The sequence below is a fragment of the Neltuma alba genome, unplaced genomic scaffold, assembly GCF_004799145.2.
Source record: "Neltuma alba isolate B1F8T4 unplaced genomic scaffold, ASM479914v2 tig00013670_pilon, whole genome shotgun sequence".
NCBI lineage: Eukaryota > Viridiplantae > Streptophyta > Magnoliopsida > Fabales > Fabaceae > Neltuma > Neltuma alba.
Window position 1 is genome coordinate 1 of NW_021637839.1, and position 20,425 is coordinate 20,425.

General features: G+C 38.4%; 2 protein-coding genes across 5 annotated transcripts; both read left to right on the forward strand.

The window, feature by feature from the left end:
* Positions 1 to 3,196: 3,196 nt before the first annotated feature.
* On the forward strand, positions 3,197 to 6,525 carry LOC114738727 (mitochondrial import inner membrane translocase subunit TIM14-1). 4 transcript variants are annotated; one of them, XM_028926791.1, is made up of 4 exons: positions 3,197 to 3,313; positions 4,542 to 4,720; positions 6,007 to 6,206; positions 6,300 to 6,525. In XM_028926791.1, exons 1-3 carry the CDS (start codon positions 3,311 to 3,313, stop codon positions 6,161 to 6,163), a joined length of 339 nt encoding a protein of 112 aa, XP_028782624.1. In that variant the 5' UTR covers positions 3,197 to 3,310; the 3' UTR covers positions 6,164 to 6,206; positions 6,300 to 6,525. The 4 variants fall into 4 exon arrangements, with proteins under 4 accessions (XP_028782624.1, XP_028782622.1, XP_028782623.1 ...); XM_028926789.1 differs by having other exon boundaries at positions 6,311 to 6,525; XM_028926790.1 differs by having other exon boundaries at positions 6,296 to 6,375.
* A 1,667-nt stretch (positions 6,526 to 8,192) lies between these two features.
* Positions 8,193 to 20,278, forward strand: LOC114738729 (mitochondrial substrate carrier family protein C-like). The gene is made up of 7 exons (XM_028926792.1): positions 8,193 to 9,357; positions 10,944 to 11,361; positions 11,633 to 11,777; positions 11,903 to 12,018; positions 12,166 to 12,244; positions 12,788 to 13,021; positions 19,639 to 20,278. Exons 1-7 carry the CDS (start codon positions 8,226 to 8,228, stop codon positions 19,984 to 19,986), a joined length of 2,472 nt encoding a protein of 823 aa, XP_028782625.1. The 5' UTR covers positions 8,193 to 8,225; the 3' UTR covers positions 19,987 to 20,278.
* Positions 20,279 to 20,425: the final 147 nt, after the last annotated feature.

Genomic DNA, 20,425 nt, shown 5'->3' on the forward strand with positions numbered 1-20,425 from the left:
TTTTTGTATAGACTCTCTGAGTCGTTGTAGTGAAGTTGTCCCCAAGACTTACCCAAGCAGGCTTTTTCAAGCTGGCTCCTTTTCTTCTCCGCTTTTTTTTCAATTTCTTCAATGCACAAGTTAATAAAAACCTTTGTGGTTCTTATATCTCACGAAGCTTTGACCTTATCTTTACTTATTATGCTATAGACCAATTACAACACTTCAGTCATCACAAGTTTAACCCAAAAAGCATGCCATTCAGTTCAGGAGATATGATATAACAGGTATAGTATTTAACAAGTATAGTCGCACGTTCTATGCCATTCATGTCAAGTTAAATGAAATATAACATTTAGGTCAAAATAACAGATCCTTTGTCTCCAATAAATCACAAATAATGACTTTCTTTTTTCCAGCAAAATGAGGTCTCATTAATAATGCAACAAGAAAGGCATGTTTAATATCAAAAGAATAACACAAAAGCATAACTTAATATACAAAGTAAAGAGACTAGCCAAGAGTTTCAATTAACCATTTCTAAGACATTAGAGAAAGAATAAAATAACCTAGTAATTAAATGTGCTAGACGGATAAATAAATCTCCATAAATTCCATTTGCTACAAGGTTCATAATAGCACTTCATAAACTAGCCAAGAACCCCAAGACAAGTTCCGGAAAGACTTTAAATGACACCATACTTCATTCCAAAAGTCCACAAAAGATACTTCTCGAATAAAATGAAAGATTTTTTATTCTCAATTACAAACTCAAAACACTACACGTAAAACATATATCTCTCCAATATCCAAATTCACAATGAGAATATTTCAAGACAGAAATCAATCTAATTGACTACTTGTTCCATTAAAAATCCATGATCATTATTCCAAATGAAGATAGGAAATCTTCACTGTATTTAGACCACATTCTCCCAGCTAATTCCTTGAATAAATAAGATTCCTTCCAGTATGGCTCCTAACCATGCAAGTGATTTGTAACTGAATTTAACTCTCCACAACCTTCCTGAAAACCTCAAAAGCCTCAATATGCATATTCATATCAATCAAATTTGCCCATTGATTTGTCAAAAGATAAATTTTCCACCTCAAAATCTAGGCTTCCAGTTGTCTTACCACCTTTTGATCATCAATGATAAGCTAGATCAATCACATGGATAGAGTACATTCAACAAAGCAACCCCAAATAGGCAAATACAATCCCTTATCACTTCATGCCTAAGCAAGAGAAGGTCTAGCCCTTAATACAAGAACCTATTATATCTTTCTCCAGGACCTAAATAAACAGCCTAACCTACACAGTATACCATGTGTTGATCTTAGAAAAAAACAAATAGAAACTAAAAAGGTTTAATGGAGCAAGAGTAGGGTGAAGATAGAAAAAGAAATATTGAACTTCATAATTATACGCAGGTAGCAATCCACGAGCTCATAAATGGAGAAGCCCCTCAGAATGAAAAGAGTATTCAAGTGTTTTGTCTCTAAAAGCACAACCACGAAACATCCATAAGATAAAAAAATAAGAACAATTTGAGCAGCACAAGCACCCACGAGCTCTACCTAAAATGCTGGATCTAACTGACGGAACCAAACACGGCGACCTGAGCAACCGACAACCGGACGAACTGAAAACCAAAGATATCAGAAATCTGTGGATGGATCGGGCAACCCAATGTGTGATCTTCTTTTGGCAAGTCAAGTAACCTCACCAGCATCGAAATTCGCAGGCTCAACTATCTCACCAGTGGCAAGAAGATCTATTGAGTTTCAGAAGGGGCGACAGTAAAGGAATGATATGCTAATGTGTTCTTGGTGAAAATCCATTGTTGGCAGAGTGTGTTCTTGGTTTTTCACTATTGGGAGCCCAGAAACACCTCACCAGCACTGAAATTCCTAAGGGGTAAACGATCTCACTGGTGGCAACAAATTTTTAGAATTTCAGAAGGGGCGACGACACTGGAAGAACGGGCAAAATGGGAGAAGAGGCAGAGTAATTTTCATGCATTTTCACCATTGGAGCCTTTGACAGGAGTAATTATTACTCCAACGACCATATTTTCATTCTTCAAAAGCAAGAATTTTCAGCTTATTCGAAAACCATGATTTAGCTGGCCAAAACCAAGGGTGCTGAAACCATGGTTAAAAAAAAAAGGGTGTTTGGCAATCAGCCTCCCCAAACCATGGTTTGGGAGTCAGAAGCACTTTTGGAGCAATTGCCAAACACCGCCTAATCTTGCTCTTGTTGGAAATCAAAAATGATTTTTTTTCCCAAGCTTTTGCAAAAAAGAAAATTTGTGTAGTTGGTAGATTTTTTTTTTACTCTGGATTTGATTTTAACAGTTTATATTTTATTATTTTCTCTTGAAATACTAAATGGGAAAACTATATTGGAGGTACTATACTTTTTTTCAATTTTTAATTTGGTACCTATGTGTTTTTTGTTCTTAACTAAATCTTTATTTTTCCTCTATTAACATCATTAATCCTTATGTAGAGACTAAAAATATCAATAGAACAAAGTTATAAGAGCTAATGTTGCTAAAAAGATAAAATTAAATGTTTAATTAAAGGGAAAAAACACATAGGTACCAAATTAAAAATTGAGAGAAAGTATAGGTACCTCCAATATGGTTTTCCCATACTAAATCGTATTTTTAATATAAGAGCTAGTTGACTAATTTGAATGGATTAAGAAAATTATTTTAGTTTGTTATTTATAATAAATAGGTGTTGTTTTTCCTAAAATATTCTTGTTAATCAACTGTATTGGCTAGGATTACTATTATTACAAGGATTCCTTTGAGAAAAAAATAAAGAAATATGAGAGATAAAATGAATCGAGGTTTTATATTTAAAACCAAAATAAAAGTTAAATGAGTTCTTATATTAAAAACTGGAGGTTGTATTATTTTTTGCGTAATTTGAAAATTGAAATTTAGATATTGATAGAGTAAAAAAATTGTAATTAACAATTTATTTTAAAAATATGTTTAACATTTTATTTCAAGATACGATGTGTTTTGTGCTTTCTATCATTTATTGTGATAATAAAAATATAGAGAGCAACTTTTTACTTTATTTCATATAATGAAAAATAAAAAATAAATTTCCAGTAAAAAAGAAAAAGAAAAATATATATAAGTTGCAAGAACGCTAACCGTGATACCGCAACCTGCAACTGTAATTGGTTGCTCGAATTTGAATAAACTTGAGAACTTGTCTCGGGTCTCACACTTCAAAGTGTTAGAAGCATCCAGAAGTGCTGAATGCAATCCCGTAGATTGTTACCAGTCCTTAAGGTTCTGTAACGATGGTGAGCTAATTATCAAGCTCTTCGCTTCCCGAATCGTGCCGATTTTTCCTTTTCATTTGAAAATTGGAGTTAAAATTTCTATTATCCGTACCCAGTCATTACCAATTTTAAATTGTAAGATTTTTCCAGCTACATTGCGCACTGAGTTTGAAGTTTTGATCAAAACATGAATTTAGAGCTTTGCCAATTTTTGGTGACGTTTATTCTGTTTCAATTCATCGCCCATGTTGAATTGAATCCGTTGTGGTCTTGTTTTGCCCAAATTTATCTTTCAAACTTTCGTGAATGTTGGTTTATCTTAGCAAACTGACTCTTGTATTATGCAATCAATCCCCTCTTTCTAACGATCGGGGATCGAGTTGCTTCTAGACAGTGCTGTGATCTAATCGTCTGTTTTATTTATATTGAAATGAATATGTCGAAGTATCCTTAGTCTGTAAAACCTGGTTTTCTATAGATAGATTAATCATAAAGTGGCTGGCAAGGGGAAAAAAAAAGATTAATCATAAAGTGGCAGAGAAAACAAGGGGGCCGCCCAAGGTTAGTCTGTAAAATCTGTTTCTAATCCCACTTTGTCCAATTTCTTATTTAGTCAGCAGCAGAAGCATTTCTTACAAGTTCTGAATGGAAGCTGTATTGTTAAGCACCGGGTGTTTGTTTCTGTATTCGTAATATTTACTTTTGTCACTTTACCCTCGTTGCCGGCATTTTTGTTCGGTATCAACACTAGTGTACCCCGAATTCTTAGAAATTTATGTGTGAAATTAATGGACTACATGCAGTTATGGTATCAGCACCATCACCATCTGGAATCAATGTATAAATTCTGTCAACCAGTGAACTGATTGCTCATATTTCCCCAGCCTCAGTCTATAAAATAGAGGTGAACTTGATGTCAAGGGCTTTGGTTTTGATTGCTGCCCCTTTCCCAGTTCATTGTTTCCAAGGCCTTCATCCCTCCCTTGTAACAAAAAATCATATTGCCCTCCCAGTGGAACCTCATTTGTTGTTGGAAAACTCATTCTGAGTACATAACAATTAACTGTGACAAAACCATTTATGTCTTGTCATATGCGTAGTCTGTCATCTAAATAAGTTGAGTGATTGCGAGTTAATGGGCTGGACTGGTATCTGTGATCTAATGAAGTGTTAACGTTGTAATTATTATTGTCAACTTAAATTTCGTTGGTAGTTTACTTATCCGGTGCCAAATTACAATGTATATTAGGCTACTCCATTTCTAGCTGGCCTTGCTGTAGCTGCTGCAGCTCTTGCTGGTAGGTATGGCATTCAAGCTTGGCAAGCTTTCAAGGCGCGGCCCCCCAAACCCAGAGCACGTAAATTCTATGAAGGTGGTTTCCAGCCAAATATGACAAGAAGAGAAGCAGCTCTAATTTTGGGTATCAGGTGAACATGATACATCGCTAATTTCTTTTTTTATCCATTGATTGCTTATGGCTGTTTTAAGTCAAGTCATAGCTGTTCCAACGTGATTCCTTCTATCCAATTGGAAGAATAAATTTGTTGATCAATTTCATTGATAATTGGTGAAAGATGAATATTGAAGTGAAATATCTAAGTAGATACGGATCATATTGATGCTTTCAAATTGTTTTAAGATTCAGTGCACTAGATATAGAAAGTGTTGCTGTTTGAGAGTATTTGTCTCGTGCTTTATTTTGCCAGCATTTGTCTTGTGTTGTTGCAACATATAGTGAATCGATAACTTTACGAATTTCATTGTGCACAGTAACATTTTTCACCATGTCTTGCTGGTTTCAAAATAAAGATAGGGAAGAAATAGGGAGGTGTGCTATTTGTAACCGGTGTTGCTGAAAGTTAATGCATGGCATCTTTTATATTTGCCCATGGAACTTATTTGTCTTTTGAGGCTGTTGTTGAGTAATAGTATCTTTTTTTTTAATGACAAAAATGTTGTGACATCTAGTGATACAATGGACAGCTATTTGATGGTCAAGGCTCATAAGCAACAGCTCACAAATTTTAAGCATTGCTCATTGAGAATATTTGCCTTTGTTGTAGTAGTATATGTGTGAATCAATAATATTATGATGCTTAAAATATCAAACGATGTTATTCACCGTGTCTTACTGCTTTTATATTTCAAAATAATGATGGGGGAAGTCCTAAGGCGAGTTATTTGTAACCATGACCGTTGAAGGTTATTATTCTGTAACATCCTTTTTTTGGGGATAAAAACTTGTGACTTCTAGTGATACAACGAACTAATATTTATTGGTCAAAGCGCATAAGAGGCAGCTTTTAAATTTTGAGCTTTGCTTTGATCTTTAAGCACCCATCTATTACTGTGATACTGACCTCGTACCTGAGGCCTTTAACTTTCTCCCGTGCTTCTGTACATCCGTTGAAAGAGGACACTGCGTTGGCCCCATGAGATGAATGCCATGTGCATCTACTTTGAAAAAAATCAAGGACTTATGGGGATTGCTTGAAGCAGATAAGTGAAAGTTCAACCCTTCTACGTGAGCATTGGCCAAAACCATATTGTAAAGTCTGAGTTGTCATTCTAATTGATTACCCTATGTTCACTCTGTTCCGGTCCCCGCACACGCATTCACTCACAGACACTCACAGTTTTAACTAAAGGAGATAATAAAGGCCTGTTTTTGTTACGAAGTCATCTAAAGTTAAGATGTTCTGTGGATGAATAGGGAAAATGCTACTCCAGACAAGGTGAAGGAAGCACATAGAAAGGTAATGGTGGCAAACCATCCCGATGCAGGTGGCAGTCATTATCTTGCATCCAAAATAAATGAGGCGAAGGACGTAATGCTCGGAAAGACAAAGGGTGGTGGATCCGCATTTTAACAAGCTTGGAACTGTCTTTTTGCTCGGACATGTCACTACTGAGGTACATACTACACAGTCTCGTAATTTTCAACGTTGCACATAGTAAACTTTCATCTGTACCTCGACGGATTGAACTATGCATTGTAATAGTCAGCAATTTTTCAGGTCACCAGATGTCCAATGTCAGTTGATATGAACACATGATACATATCAATATCAGCAATTATGAAGATTAAATCCTATGCAATACGCTTGGTATTGCCATCTTCGTCTCACCAAAACTTGCCCGCAGGCTAGAGAAAAGGCTGACTTTGCTATTCACATCAAGGAGAATGGTGCGAAGTGTTAGTGTACGTGTCAAAAATTAAATAGTTGGAGGAAAGAAAATAGAAAAAAAAAAAAAAACAAGAAAGGAGAAATAATGCATATGCCTTAACAAATGTATCTCTTAATACCTCTTAAATTCAGAAATCGTTTCTTCAATCTCATACCCTTATCAGTTATCACTAGCAACATTTTTCATTCATTGAGATGCTCATTTATACATGCCACCATTGGCTTGAGCAAGATTTTTGGTAGGGAATTGTGCGATTGGTGAATATAAGTTCAAGAAGGGGAGTCTACTTTCTAAAGAGTTGGTAGATGACCTAAAATTTGGGCTGTATTTAAGAATTTTGAATTTGCTTGTGACTTTTCTCCCTTAAAAAAAAAAAATCAATGATTGGCTTGTTGTAATTTGTAAATGAGAAAAAAAAACAATTGGATTTATGTCTTCTGTTAGCCAATAATATATGTATAAAATATTTATATATCTGTATGTAGGAAATAAAATCTACACAAGTCTGTCCTATTTAATATTTATAACTCAAGACATACGCTTACAATTTCGTATCGTCATTATATTAAAAGAATTGGAATTTTCAATGTAAATTGTATAGTTACATGCCATCTCCAATACAATCTGTTACGAAGACCTACGATACCCCCTGCTTAACTTCTTCCTCTGATGTTAATGGGTTGAAGATTTTGGTTTTGTGATCCTCATTTTTTCAGGGGTGTTATACTGATTTATTGATGCAATTGTCCAAAAAAAAAGAAGAAGGAATTCAGCAGAAAATTGAAGAGAAAATATTTATTTTCCGCTTCTTGTATAATTTTCTAATACAAATCAACTTTTTTATTCACAAAAAAATTAATGATTTAATTCATGAACTCAAGGATAAATTTTAAGTAATTGCAAATATAACACACTAGAACTTCTGATACAATTTTGTTCCTTCAACGCAGAATTGCGTAAACGGATAAGCACTGGACTTTTGTAAGTTTCTATTTAAAGATCAATGAGACTATTAATAATCTGATCGACAATTACAATAAGGTTAAGTGGCCCTAAAACATGACCCTGCACACATGGCCCTTACGTCAGCGATTATCCATTCAGCAACCATGGCATTATCCAAATAAATAATCATTGTTTATTTTATTTTATTTTTTCCTCATTTTTGGCCGGAGAGACAACCAATGTTTTATTCTTTTTGTTTTGTTTTTTTTTTTTTAAATAATTGGAATTTTTTTAAGAAAAATAAATGATAGGCTTGAGGCTTCTCTTCTCTGCTTTCTCGTATTCTTCTTCTTCCTCTGCCACCCATATCGGGCTCAACACAAGTTCTGTCCGAAGTCACCGCTTAACACACCTTATCGAAGGGGAATCTTATCCGTATACTTTCTTTGTATTTGTTTCACTCTCTTCATCTATCTCTCTCTCCTTCCCTCTATCATTTAGCTCTGTATCGTTCACTTCATCTTAGATATCCATCATTTCTGAACCGAAATGGGGTTAATGTTGAGTACCTCAATTCTGCAATTTTCATCGGTTACCTCTTCTGATGATTAGAATATTTCGTGTTTTGTGCTTGATAATTTTCTTCTTCTTCTTCTTTCGCCGGATCCTTTTTTTTTTTGGCAATCCCGTACTAGTTCCTTCGCCTGGGCGTTTGTCGATTTGAAATTTGTTCTGTTTTAGAACGCAGTGGAAATAGAATTGCGTTGAACGCTTTGAATATAGAAGTTTTAGTCAGTAATGGTGTCCGCGAACGATCCAGTTGAGTCTTTCTTCAATTCGATTCAGGTTGTGAAAGAAGTGCTTTCACCACTCGAAATAGGTATTCGGAAGGCAGCGAAAGATCTTGAGCATTGCTGGCCAGCCTGGCCAGAGCCTAAGAAAAAGGGAAATGGTGTTCAGTTGATCGCCGAAGTGAGTGAAGCGGGCAAGTTTCAGATCTGTAGTGTGAAGAAGAAGAAGAATGGTCAGTGTGTGGTTATTGATGAGAAAAAGAAAGGGTTATCAATAAAGATTCCTTTGAAGGCTTTCTTAGATATGTTTTCTCAGAATTCAGGAAGTGGGAATAAAGCTGCTGGGTTGGGTAGAGGGTCAAAAGAGGAGGAGTTTGCCAAGGAAGATGGGCCTTGCACAAATTGCTTCCGGTTTGCAGTTACTTGGTCTGTGCTGTTTAATGGGTTTTTGCAGACTTTGCCAGTGCCTTTTAAATCAAGCAAGAAGCGGTTCCAGAAAACGGGTGGTGAAGATAAATTGTGCTCGTGCATGGAGCCTAGCGTTTCATATGAATTGAAGCAAACAGAATCTAAGGGCCACTTCGTTAGAAAATTTAGGGACAAGGGTAGGAGACAGGAGGGAATTCATATTTCACTTGAATGCCTCTTAGGTTTTATTTTTGATCAATTAGCTCAGAGTACTCTTCAGAATCTTGATGGGGGAGCACTAGAAAACGATCGGGACTGCGATAAGACTTTTCTTCCCCCACCTATTCCATCTTACTCTCATCATTTGAAAGCACTGACTAATATTTTGGAAGGGCAAAAAATATTTGTAAATGGTTTCTTGGGAAATTTAAGATTTGCGAAAGTGGGTCTGCCATCAGGTGTTATAGTAAACCCTTCAGCTAAAGAGGGTGATGGTAGTGCCACTGTTGAAGGCAGGGAAGAAACTGGTGGAAGTCCTGCGCAGAAGGTTGCCACGAACTTACTCAGTATTCCTCTATCAAATGTGGAGCGTTTAAAGTCCAGCATTTCCACTATTTCTTTGTCAGAATTGATCGAGCTTCTACCCCAGATTGGGCGTACATCTAAAGATCATCCAGACAAGAAGAAACTATTTTCTGTCCAGGATTTCTTTAGATACACAGAGGCTGAAGGTATTTTTTTTTAAATATAGTGGAAGATGTTGCATGTTGCTTGCATTGCATGCATCGCTAATAAACTCTTTTTTACAACTAAAATACCTGGTATGACGAAATTTAGAATCCCTTTGTTTATGTAAATATTTAATATTCTGAATGCATGCGCGGGCAGTGTATGTTTTGTCGAGGACAGTAATGGGAGGGAATGGAACCATATAAAAGGTCCAATACTTGGATGTGACTACTTTCCGCTATGGTCAGTATCAGTAATGAGGACAATATGGTTTCTCGACGGAATTTCTGCTTCTCCTAGATTATGCAAACTGCATTTATGCAAGCTACGAATGACTCTGATAGGGATTTATATTGTTTTTATTATGTTACTACTTAAGCCCAACTCGTGCATGTTCATTCTGTCGGTAATGGGATGAGTTGTATTTCCAACATTAATGTGCAGCTGATGTATGAAGTGGTAAAGGAACTCACAAGTTCTGCGATCCACACAAGGATCAAGATATGGCACCTAGCGTATAATTTATGTTCCAAGAGCTATATTGTGGCTGTATTGTAACTAAAGGTGCCATAATTGGAGGAAATGATAATATAGGTTAGTTTGGGGAACCTGACTATGGAGGGCTTGAATTCCTCGGAAATAATTTTTTTTTTTTTAAAAAAAGATTTGGGTTTGTTAAGGTTGAGGGAACAAAAGGTAATTGGTTTCAATAAACTGGTTGTTGGAGCTTTCTGTCAGACTGAAAGATCTAGATCTGCTTCTACTGATTCAATTAGGCCATTCAAGGAGTGAGAGGTTAGAGGAGTGTAAAATACAAACTCTATAAACCTCTGTTTGGATTTTGATGTTGACTTATATGTTGTGTAAGGAGCGACAGGAAATGGAAGATTGCTTCTGAGTTGATGGAAGCAACTCTTAGAAGGGGACTGGGCTGTGTTAGGATGCTTTAATTGGAGAAAGATTACCATCCTTAAGGCAGTGATAAATCATCCTAAATTGGCGTAGTTGTAATCATGGAAGACTTAGTCTAATTCTAAGGTTGCACGCACCATGTCATCATCAGGCATCACACCTATGTGCCATTTCATGTAATATAATTTGTGTTTATGATTGACTAATTGGAGTCTTGGATTAAGGTCTCAATTTAAGATGCCATCGACACTAAAGTAAAAATATGTGATGAAGAATGTTAGACTAGTAATGACAAATTTAGTTATCTAGAGACAAATACCTGTGAGAACTAGTAATGTACAATTGTTCTAGAATTTCAAGTACACTTATGATTATCTGCATATCTATTATCGGGTCCTTTTGGGGGTTTCTAGTGTATGTGTTTCTGTTGCATCATTTGACATGCTATGTCTCCTTGTCCATGCTTCAAAGACTAAATAATGATATTGTAGTGCATAAAGAGACAACTTATATACAGTGCTTATATTTCAATGTTAATTTTCTCCAGCATGGGTAAATTGGTTGCCTAGAAGTGATTTTGCTAATGAAGGTTACTTTACTATCAGTTAGCATGCGGGATTCAACTTTTTAAACATACGCTGATTCCATACATTTACGGGGAATTTATTTCTTACAGGGAGAAGATTCTTTGAGGAGCTGGATACAGATGGCGATGGCCAAGTGACTTTGGAAGATCTAGAAATTGCAATGAGAAAAAGAAAATTGCCGCGTAGATATGCTCATGAATTTATGCGCCGTACCAGAAGTCACATATTTTCTAAGTCTCTTGGGTGGAAACAGTTTTTATCTTTGATGGAACAGAAAGAGCCAACAATTCTTCGTGCATATACTTCTTTGTGTCTAAGCAAGTCTGGAACACTTAAGAAGAGTGAGATATTGGAGTCATTAAAGAGTGCAGGACTTCCTGCTAATGAAGACAATGCAGTTGCTATGATGCGATTCCTTAATGCTGACACTGAAGGATCTATTTCTTATGGACACTTTCGCAATTTTATGCTTTTGCTTCCCTCTGATCGTCTTCAAGAGGATCCTAGGTAAAATAAGCTTGATAATATGAAGTACTGACGATGTTGGATGCATCTTACATTATATTATATGTAAACTTGTTCATCAAGAGTATAAGTGTTTGGTTGTTGTCAAATGATGTAGTTAATGTTCTTCTCCATCCGTAGCATATAAATAAACCAACAGTTCTGGACAGTTCCTCAGGAAGATTAGAGAATATTTGAATGTCCGTTCCTGCTGTGGTTAGTGCTCTAATCTGCTTATTGCAACCAACAATAAATATTTTTCCTCTGTTATCAGGAGTATTTGGTTTGAAGCTGCAACTTTAGTTGCTGTTCCACCACCTGTGGAAATTCCTGCTGGAAGTGTTCTAAGGTCTGCATTGGCAGGGGGCCTTTCATGTGCTCTGTCTTGTTCATTATTGCATCCAGTTGATTCAATCAAGGTAAATCCTTTTAACTTGATAATATCTTGTAGGTGCAGTAAGTAATTCCATATTCCTCTTATGATGTCTGATGTTTTTGGCACCTACCTATAACTGAAGCCTATAATTGTTGTTTGATATGATAGACCCGAGTACAAGCATCAACACTGTCCTTCCCTGAAATCATTTCTAAGCTTCCGCAGATTGGAGCACGTGGTTTATACAGGGGATCAATCCCTGCAATTCTTGGACAGTTTTCAAGGTTATGATTGTTTCATCTCCCTCCATCGATCCCTTTCTTCCTTTCACAAGAAAAATAAGGAAAAAGATGACTAAGTTGCTTGTGCTTTCACTAAATGATGTTACTATCATCTTCCTGTCTAGTTCATGCTCACTTTTGGTCATGCAGCCATGGCTTGCGAACTGGGATATTTGAAGCAAGCAAACTAGTGCTGATAAAGGTTGCTCCAACGCTGCCAGACATACAGGTAAATGTGTAACTTTGCTGTGACTCATGAAACACCCCCCCCCCCCCGGCCCCAAAAAAAAAAAAAAATTTATCTTCCTTGCATTTTGTTGGGGATTCAGGAGAGCTTGCCAGTGACTTGCTTGGTGCTTCAGCTTTTAGATTATTATCATGGCCATGTTTTTGAATCTGTCTATTTTGGATTGGAATTCACTTGCCGCTGAAGGATTAGTTGAGGCTATTGATTAGACTTAATGTTGAGAATGTAGCAAAATACTGCTATCAACGTATTTGCGTATTTAAGATTACACCCTCGTTTCAAGCTTTTTAACCATAAACAAGAAATTCCTAACCTATATTTTACCTAGTAATGTTTGTAGCATCCAGCATGATTGCGCGTGTATATATTTATGCATATGTGAAAGCGCTATCCATTCTATTGACCTTTGGAAGAGCAACTTCTTACCATATGTGTTCGACAATGGGTCTTCTATGTTCATTGGATCCATGATGCGAGTACAATTTTCAAAATCCATGTTGCTAACTGCATTAGCATATTGTGTAGGTACAATCTATATCATCATTCTGTAGCACATTTTTGGGAACAGCAGTGCGCATCCCTTGTGAGGTGTTGAAGCAGCGGCTGCAGGCAGGGCTTTTTGACAATGTGGGGGAGGCCATAGTTGGGACATGGCACCAGGATGGTCTTAGGGGTTTCTTTCGTGGGACTGGAGCAACCCTTTGTCGTGAGGTTCCTTTTTATGTGGCTGGCATGGCTCTTTATGCTGAGTCTAAGAAGGTATGATTTTCACAAGTTATGACAGGTTAACTATTAATCTTGACAAATGCATTCTGCATTATAGCATGCATTCACATGCATAAACGTAGTAACTATAATAGTGACTAGCAAATGGTATCTACCATATAGGGTATTTTATGCCTTATCTGAAAAATTGTCCCTTTTGGCATTGGTAGGCAAAGTAAACAGTTTTCTTGTCTTTGCACTGCGTTATATGCTTGTTTGTGAGTGCGCCCCTCCTTTATGCCCACAGTGGCATAAATGCCTCAGAATATGCTGTTAACATGGGTATCTTCGCCTATGCTTGTTTAGTTTCTGATTGAAATTCCAGCACTGAAATATCCTAAACACACAGCAGTGCACAGTAATGCTGTTTTGATGCTTAAGATGCTACAGACAAAAGGGTACAACACTTCAAACTTAATATTCTACTAGAGGCAGCATAGAAAATACTTTCGATATGTATTATGGACACAATAACTTCACAGGACACAAGAAAGAGCATTCAAACCCCCTACTACACTGGTTGACATGCACAATGACACTAACAAGCACCAAAGTAGATACACGGACGCTGAAACAAGTACATCAAGATGCACAAGACAAAAGCTAGCATTCAAGGGGCTAGCCTTCTCCTAAGTTCCTTTCCAGAAATTCCCCTCCTCCTTTACTTAACCTTCATACCCTCTACTGGACAATCCGTCTCTCTTTCCTATTTGCTTCACTTTGCTGAATATTTCATGCTCTCATATTATTCCATATGATTGGGTTACAATATATAGAGTCCGGATGAGAGAAATATCCGGTTACAATCAATCAGTCATAAATTACAGATATTGCAATATCACAATAAATCAGAAAATATATATTCTAGCTAATATCATGGGCAATTAATAGAGAGAATCAAGGGAGATAATCAGGGGCTTTCTAACACTCCCTCTCAAGCTGGAGAGTAGATGTCAACCATTCCCAGCTTGCTTCGAAGCCCTTCAAACTTGACTCTGGCTAAAGGTTTGGTCATGACGTCAGCAATCTGATCAGTTGAGCGCACATAGCTCAGGTTAATTGTGCCATCTTCAACCTTTTCTTTGATGAAGTGCCGATCAATGTCAACATGCTTTGTTCGGTCATGATACACAGGATTCTTGGTCATTTCAATGCTGGCTTGGTTGTCACACCAGAGGTTCATAGGTCCTTCATAGGAAATTCTCAATTCCTTCAGAAGTCTGATCACCCACATTCCTTCACATACCCCCAGGGCTACAGCTCTTAGCTCAGCTTCAGCACTACTCCTTGAGACTACTGTCTGTTTCTTGCTTCGCCAAGTGACTAGGTTTCCCCAAACATAAGTGCAGTATCCTGTGACAGATCTTCTGTTATCCACAGCTCTCCCATGATCTGCATCAGTGTAGACCTCTATGTTCCTTGTACTCCCCTTTTTAAAGAATATTCCTCTTCCAGGATTGAGTTTGAGGTAGGTCAGGATTCTGTATACTGCTTCCATATGTTCTTCCTGGGGTTGATGCATAAATTGGCTTACTACTCCAACTGCATAGCTAATGTCAGGCCTTGTATGAGTCAAGTAGATCAGTTTACCTACAAGTCTTCTGTACCTTTCTGAGTTGACTGGTACCCCGTCTGGTTTCACTTCCAGATTACATGATTCTTCCATAGGCGTCTCACTAGGTTTAGCCCCAAGTATTCCTGTTTCGTGGAGCAAATCAAGTGTGTACTTTCGTTGAGACACACTTATACCCTTTTTGGATCTAGCAACCTCCATTCCAAGAAAGTACTTCATTTGTCCTAGGTCCTTCACTTGGAATTCCCTAGCTAGAGCTTTCTTGAGTTGGGAGATAGAAACTTCATCACTGCCAGTTATGACTATATCATCCACATACACAATTAGGATCGTTACCTTTCCATTACTGTGTTTAACGAAGACAGTGTGATCAGCTTGTCCTTGGATGTAGCCAAACCTTTTGATTGCCTTGGCAAACCTGTCGAACCACGCTCGTGGAGACTGTTTCAGGCCATATAGTGATTTCTTCAGTTTGCAAACTGAGTTGGGTGGAGCTATTACTCCATCTGGGATTTCCATGTACACTTCCTCCTCCAAATCTCCATTTAGGAAAGCATTCTTCACATCTAGTTGATGTAGAGACCAGTCAAGGTTAGCAGCTAGGGACAGGAGTACCTGGATGGTGTTGAACTTTGCCACAGGAGCAAACGTTTCTTGATAATCAATCCCATAAGTCTGGGTGTACCCTTTGGCAACTAATCTTCCTTTGTACTTGTTGATACTTCCATCAGGATTGAATTTAGGGGTGAAGATCCACCTGCAACCCACTGCTTTCTTGCCCTTAGGAAGTGTGGTAATATCCCACGTGTTACTTTCCTTTAAGGCTCTCAACTCCTCATATGCGGCACGTTTCCAATTAAGATCTTTCATAGCCTGTTGAAATGTTTCTGGAATCTTCACCTGTGAGCTATTCACCACAAAGGTTTGCATTCTAGCAGATAAATTGCCATAGGAGACAAATTTTTGAATAGGATGCTGAGTACATGATCTTACCCCCTTTCTAAGTGCAATGGGCCATCCTAGCTCTTCAGGATCCAACTCTGGATTGGAATCATGTTGCTGCCTTGGAATGGAAGGAACCCTACTACTACTGTCCTGTTCACCTGATTGAGGACTTGAACGCTCTGTCACCCCTGCATCAATTTCAGCATTGGTTTCCATTGGGTGAGGAGTGTTTGTGGGGTTTTGGTGCTCTAGTGGAGGTGTAGGACTAGGGGTTTTTGGTTCCGGTTCAGGGACAGGGATTTCTTCTTGTGGTATGGCAGGTTCAAGAGGGTTAAGATGTGTGTTGGAGTTGGTCATAGATTCAGGTGTAATTAGCCATTCTACTCCATAGTGCTCCCCCTGAATGGGTAATTTGGGATAATAAGCATCATCCTCATAAAAAACTGTGTCTTTGGAGATTATGAGTTTTCTGGTAGTGGGACAATAACACTTATACCCTTTTTTGGTGGAGGAATACCCGAGGAAAATACATTTTCTGCTCTAGCATCAAGTTTGCCCCCATCATGTTTATGAACAAAGACGACACACCCAAAGACCTTTTGAGGGATGGTATTGATGATAGGTGAGGTGGGGTAGGTCTCGAGGAGTTTTTGAATGGGGGTAGTGAAATGGAGAATTTTGGAGGCCATTCGATTGATGAGATAAGCAGCGGTTAGCACAGCATCTCCCCAAAACAGACTTGGAACATTTCTTTCCATCATAATAGCTCGGGTTACTTCTAGAAGATGCCTATTTTTCCGCTCAGCAACTCCATTTTGTTGAGGAGTATAGACACATGAGGTTTGGTGATGGATTCCTTCCTGCTCAAGAAATTCCCTAAAGGCTCCACTCACATACTCTTTGGCATTGTCACTTCTCAGAACTTTGATGGGAGTTTGGAATTGGGTTCTCACAAAAGAGTGAAAGTTTTTGAAAATTTGTAAAGCTTCGGATTTCTCTTTCATAAGGTAAACCCATGTGACCCGGGTGTGATCATCGATGAATGTAATAAACCACTTTGTGCCTGTTCGGGTGGTGATTTTGGCTGGTCCCCAAATGTCGGTATGAATCATTGTAAACGGGGCAGTAGGTTTGTAAGTATGTTTGGGATAAGAGGCGCGAGTTTGTTTGGCAATTTGACACGTTTCACATTGGAAAGGAGAAGAATTTTTATTGAATAAAGTTGGAAACACATGCTTCATATAATCAAAGCTGGGGTGGCCTAATCTTTGATGCCACAACATTACATTTTTATTCTGAGAATTAGAGCTAACCATAGCTTTCTTTGCTCCTGCAGTCTTCATATTTTTTCCTTCAAAGTAGTAGAGTCCATCCCATTCTTTAGCAGTCAAAATCTTCCTCCCTGAGGTCGAATCCTGAAAAACACACTTAACATCATCAAAGATTACCCGACATACTTGTCCTTTAGTCAATTTGCTCACAGATATAAGGTTGCAGGTAAGAGCAGGAACAAACAAAACATTATGGATTTCCAGATCATCAGATAGGGCCACAATGCCAACACCCTCAACTTTAGTATATAGTCCAGTTGCTACTTTTACCCTAAGGTTCTCATGGCAATATTTGAGGGTTTTGAAGAAGGACTTATTACCAGTCATGTGGTCTGTAGCACCGGAGTCAACAATCCAAGTCTCATCACTAGTTACCATTGCATTAAGGGCTATAATAGAATTACCTGACTGAATCAAGTTCACGTTGGGAACAGATTTTGATTTGTTTTGTTTTTCAAGTATCTTACGAAGCATTTGAAGCTCTTCTCTGGTCAACTGGTCTCCATCATCACCTTTTTTTCAGAGGAGGTGTGGTGGCTTTTTCTATCTTCCGTTGTTTCTGCTTCCCTTGGGTTGGTTTCCCATGTAGTTTCCAACATTCGTCTGGTGTGGCCTTTCTTGTTACAGTGATTGCACCACTTGTTCCCTTTCTTCTCAGATCCCTCGAATGTTGGGGACCTCCTCGTGACCAATGCTGAGCCATCTACTGGGGTTTGGTTACCCTGAGTGAGGTGTCTCTGGCTTTCTTCAAACTTGACCATACTGAAGACTTCAAATAGGGAGGGAAGCGGTTTTAGACCCATAATTCTGCCTCTTACTTCTTCAAAGACATCATTCAAACCCAATAGGAAGTCATAGGTTCGTCCTTTTTCCACCAGTTGTCTGTAGTAATTAGCATCATCCATGTCCTTCCAAGGATGAACTTCAAAGAGATCCAACTGCTGCCATATCTTTGTTAAAGTGCTGTAATGTTGTGTTACAGTTAAGTTTCCTTGCTTCAGATCTTTGAGCTGCCTCCTTAGATCCAATAGGGCTGCAGTGTTGTCTAGTGTAGAGTAAGTCCTCTTAGCAGCGTCCCAGATTTTTAGCTGTGCTTGTCAAGAGGTATCCTCACTGATTTCGAGAGTCATTGAGTTGCACAGCCAAGACATCACCTGATTATTTTCAGCAAACCAGGTGTCAAATTTGGGATCATTATGTGAAGGTTGTTTTGCCTCTCCATTGATATATTTCTCCTTACGCTTTCCACTTAGATACATTAATACACTTTGAGACCATTGGAGATAGTTGCTACCATTAAGTTTGTGAGCCACCACCATAGCTTGATGTTCAGAGGCTAAGGATGGTTCTGGATCAGAGGCTTAAGAGGTGACCATTGGTGAAGAAAGAGTGCTTTGAGTATTTGAAGATGTACCGGACATAAGGGCCATTGGAATATTGCGAACGGACCCAAAAAGGGGTGGGAATTCTGATGGGTTCATTTTCTGGATCTTTGGGAGGTACTGTTAGTTTTCAGTGGTGACGCGTGCAATTCACGCACAGAGGCAGTGGCGGCGCGTGGGCTTCACGCGCAGCTCCGTTCAACGTCGTCTTCGAGGGATGCGTCGATCTGAGGACGCCGGTGAGGACTGGAGGGGCGGTGTCGTCCACAGTCTGCTCCTTGCTTCAGATCTGGGATGCCGCACTCTCTCTCTCTCTCCTCGCTTTCTCTCTCTCTGTCTCACGGTAGAAACGCACGAAATTTTTTGGGTTCAGGTCGAACCCTTTGCTCTGATACCATGCTTCACTTTGCTAATATTTCATGCTCTCATTATTCCATATGATTGGGTTACAATATATAGAGTCCGGATGAGAGAAATATCCGGTTACAATCAATCAGTCATGAATTACAGATATTGCAATATCACAATAAATCAGGAAATATATATTCTAGCTAATATCATGGGCAATTAATAGAGAGAATCAAGGGAGATAATCAGGGGCTTTCTAACACTATTCAACAGCCTCAGCTTCCACAATCTCCTTCACTCCCTTTTGTCTCCTACCATGTGCTGGGGCTACATAGGTTGAGGCCCATAATGGATGATAGGACCCAAGGAGGTGTGACGTGCGAGGCTACCATCTTGAATGGCAAATTACCAAGGATAAAGAACCACTCTTATCATACCCAGCTGTTCATCCAGTTTGCCACAAAGTTTAGTTATCTCTCATAATATTCATCTCCTGCAACAAGCTGACATCTCAGGTTGCACTTTGACATTTCTTTCGTGTTTCTCATTGGTTTGAACCTTTCGCCGGTGGCTTTTTCTGTCACACTTGCCAATTAGCTTTACGTTTGATGCCAAATAATAGGACCAAGGAGGTTTGCGGAATCTATGCTCAAAAAGTGTGCTATCAAGGGGGAAGAACCATTCCCAATAAAAATGATACCAAACACTCTTATATTATTTGATTTGAGACTTACACACCCTCTAATACCCAATTCCGGTCAACTTCACTTCTGAATTTTATAAAATACATTTGCTTAGTGTTCTGAATGGCTAGATGTATGCTATATCTGTCGACATGGGTTGCCTATTTGTTAGGATTAAATTGTGTCATCTAAAGGGTTGTTGGTTCGCGATGGTGTTAGCAACCATTCACCAATTGCTATGTCTTTGCTATTGGGCTGGAATAACTCATCTGTCTACAATTTTAATCCAAAAGGGAAGTATGCTGTGAGTTGGATAATAAGGGCCATTGTGTTGGAATTTTGATCTCAGGCTGTCCAGCAAGTTCTAAGACGGGAACTGGAGCCCTGGGAGACAATTGCCGTGGGAGCTTTATCTGGGGGCTTGGCTGCAGTTGTCACAACTCCCTTTGATGTTATGAAAACTAGAATGATGACTGCACAGGGACGGTCTGTGTCAATGACCTTAGTAGCCTTCTCGATACTACGCCACGAGGGTCCCCTAGGCTTATTTAAAGGAGCAGTGCCCAGGTTCTTTTGGATTGCTCCTTTAGGTGCCATGAACTTTGCAGGATATGAATTAGCAAGGAAGGCCATGAATAAAAATGAGGAGCTAAATGGGGACCTGCTGTCTCAGAAGAAGGTGGACAGTTCTGATTAATGTGTAATCTACAGCAAACCAATACCGGGGGGCAAAAAAAAAAGTGCTTTTGAGTTCATAATAGCAATTTCATTTTGAATCTGCCGACATCTCTTAGATACCATTCCGTTTCCTTGGTCATTCTATACTTTTTGGTTCTGCCAACTATAGCAGTATGATTGTAATCCATTTTGTATTGCACTTGTAAATTGCCTCAAGGGAACGATGTTAAATTAATTTGTTCCTCCTAGTGTACAGATTTTAATCATTTCTTTCTGTTTTCATCTTATGAATTCAGTTTGAGCTATTAACGCATTCAGTTGGTGTGAATATGCATTCTTTCTTTTACCGTCGTCCGTAGTTAAAAAGAATATACCCACTCAAACGGTTTCTAGAATTTTGTTTATTTTTAAGGACATTTTCCTTAACTCCAAGTCAATCTAAATTTAACGGTTAACGT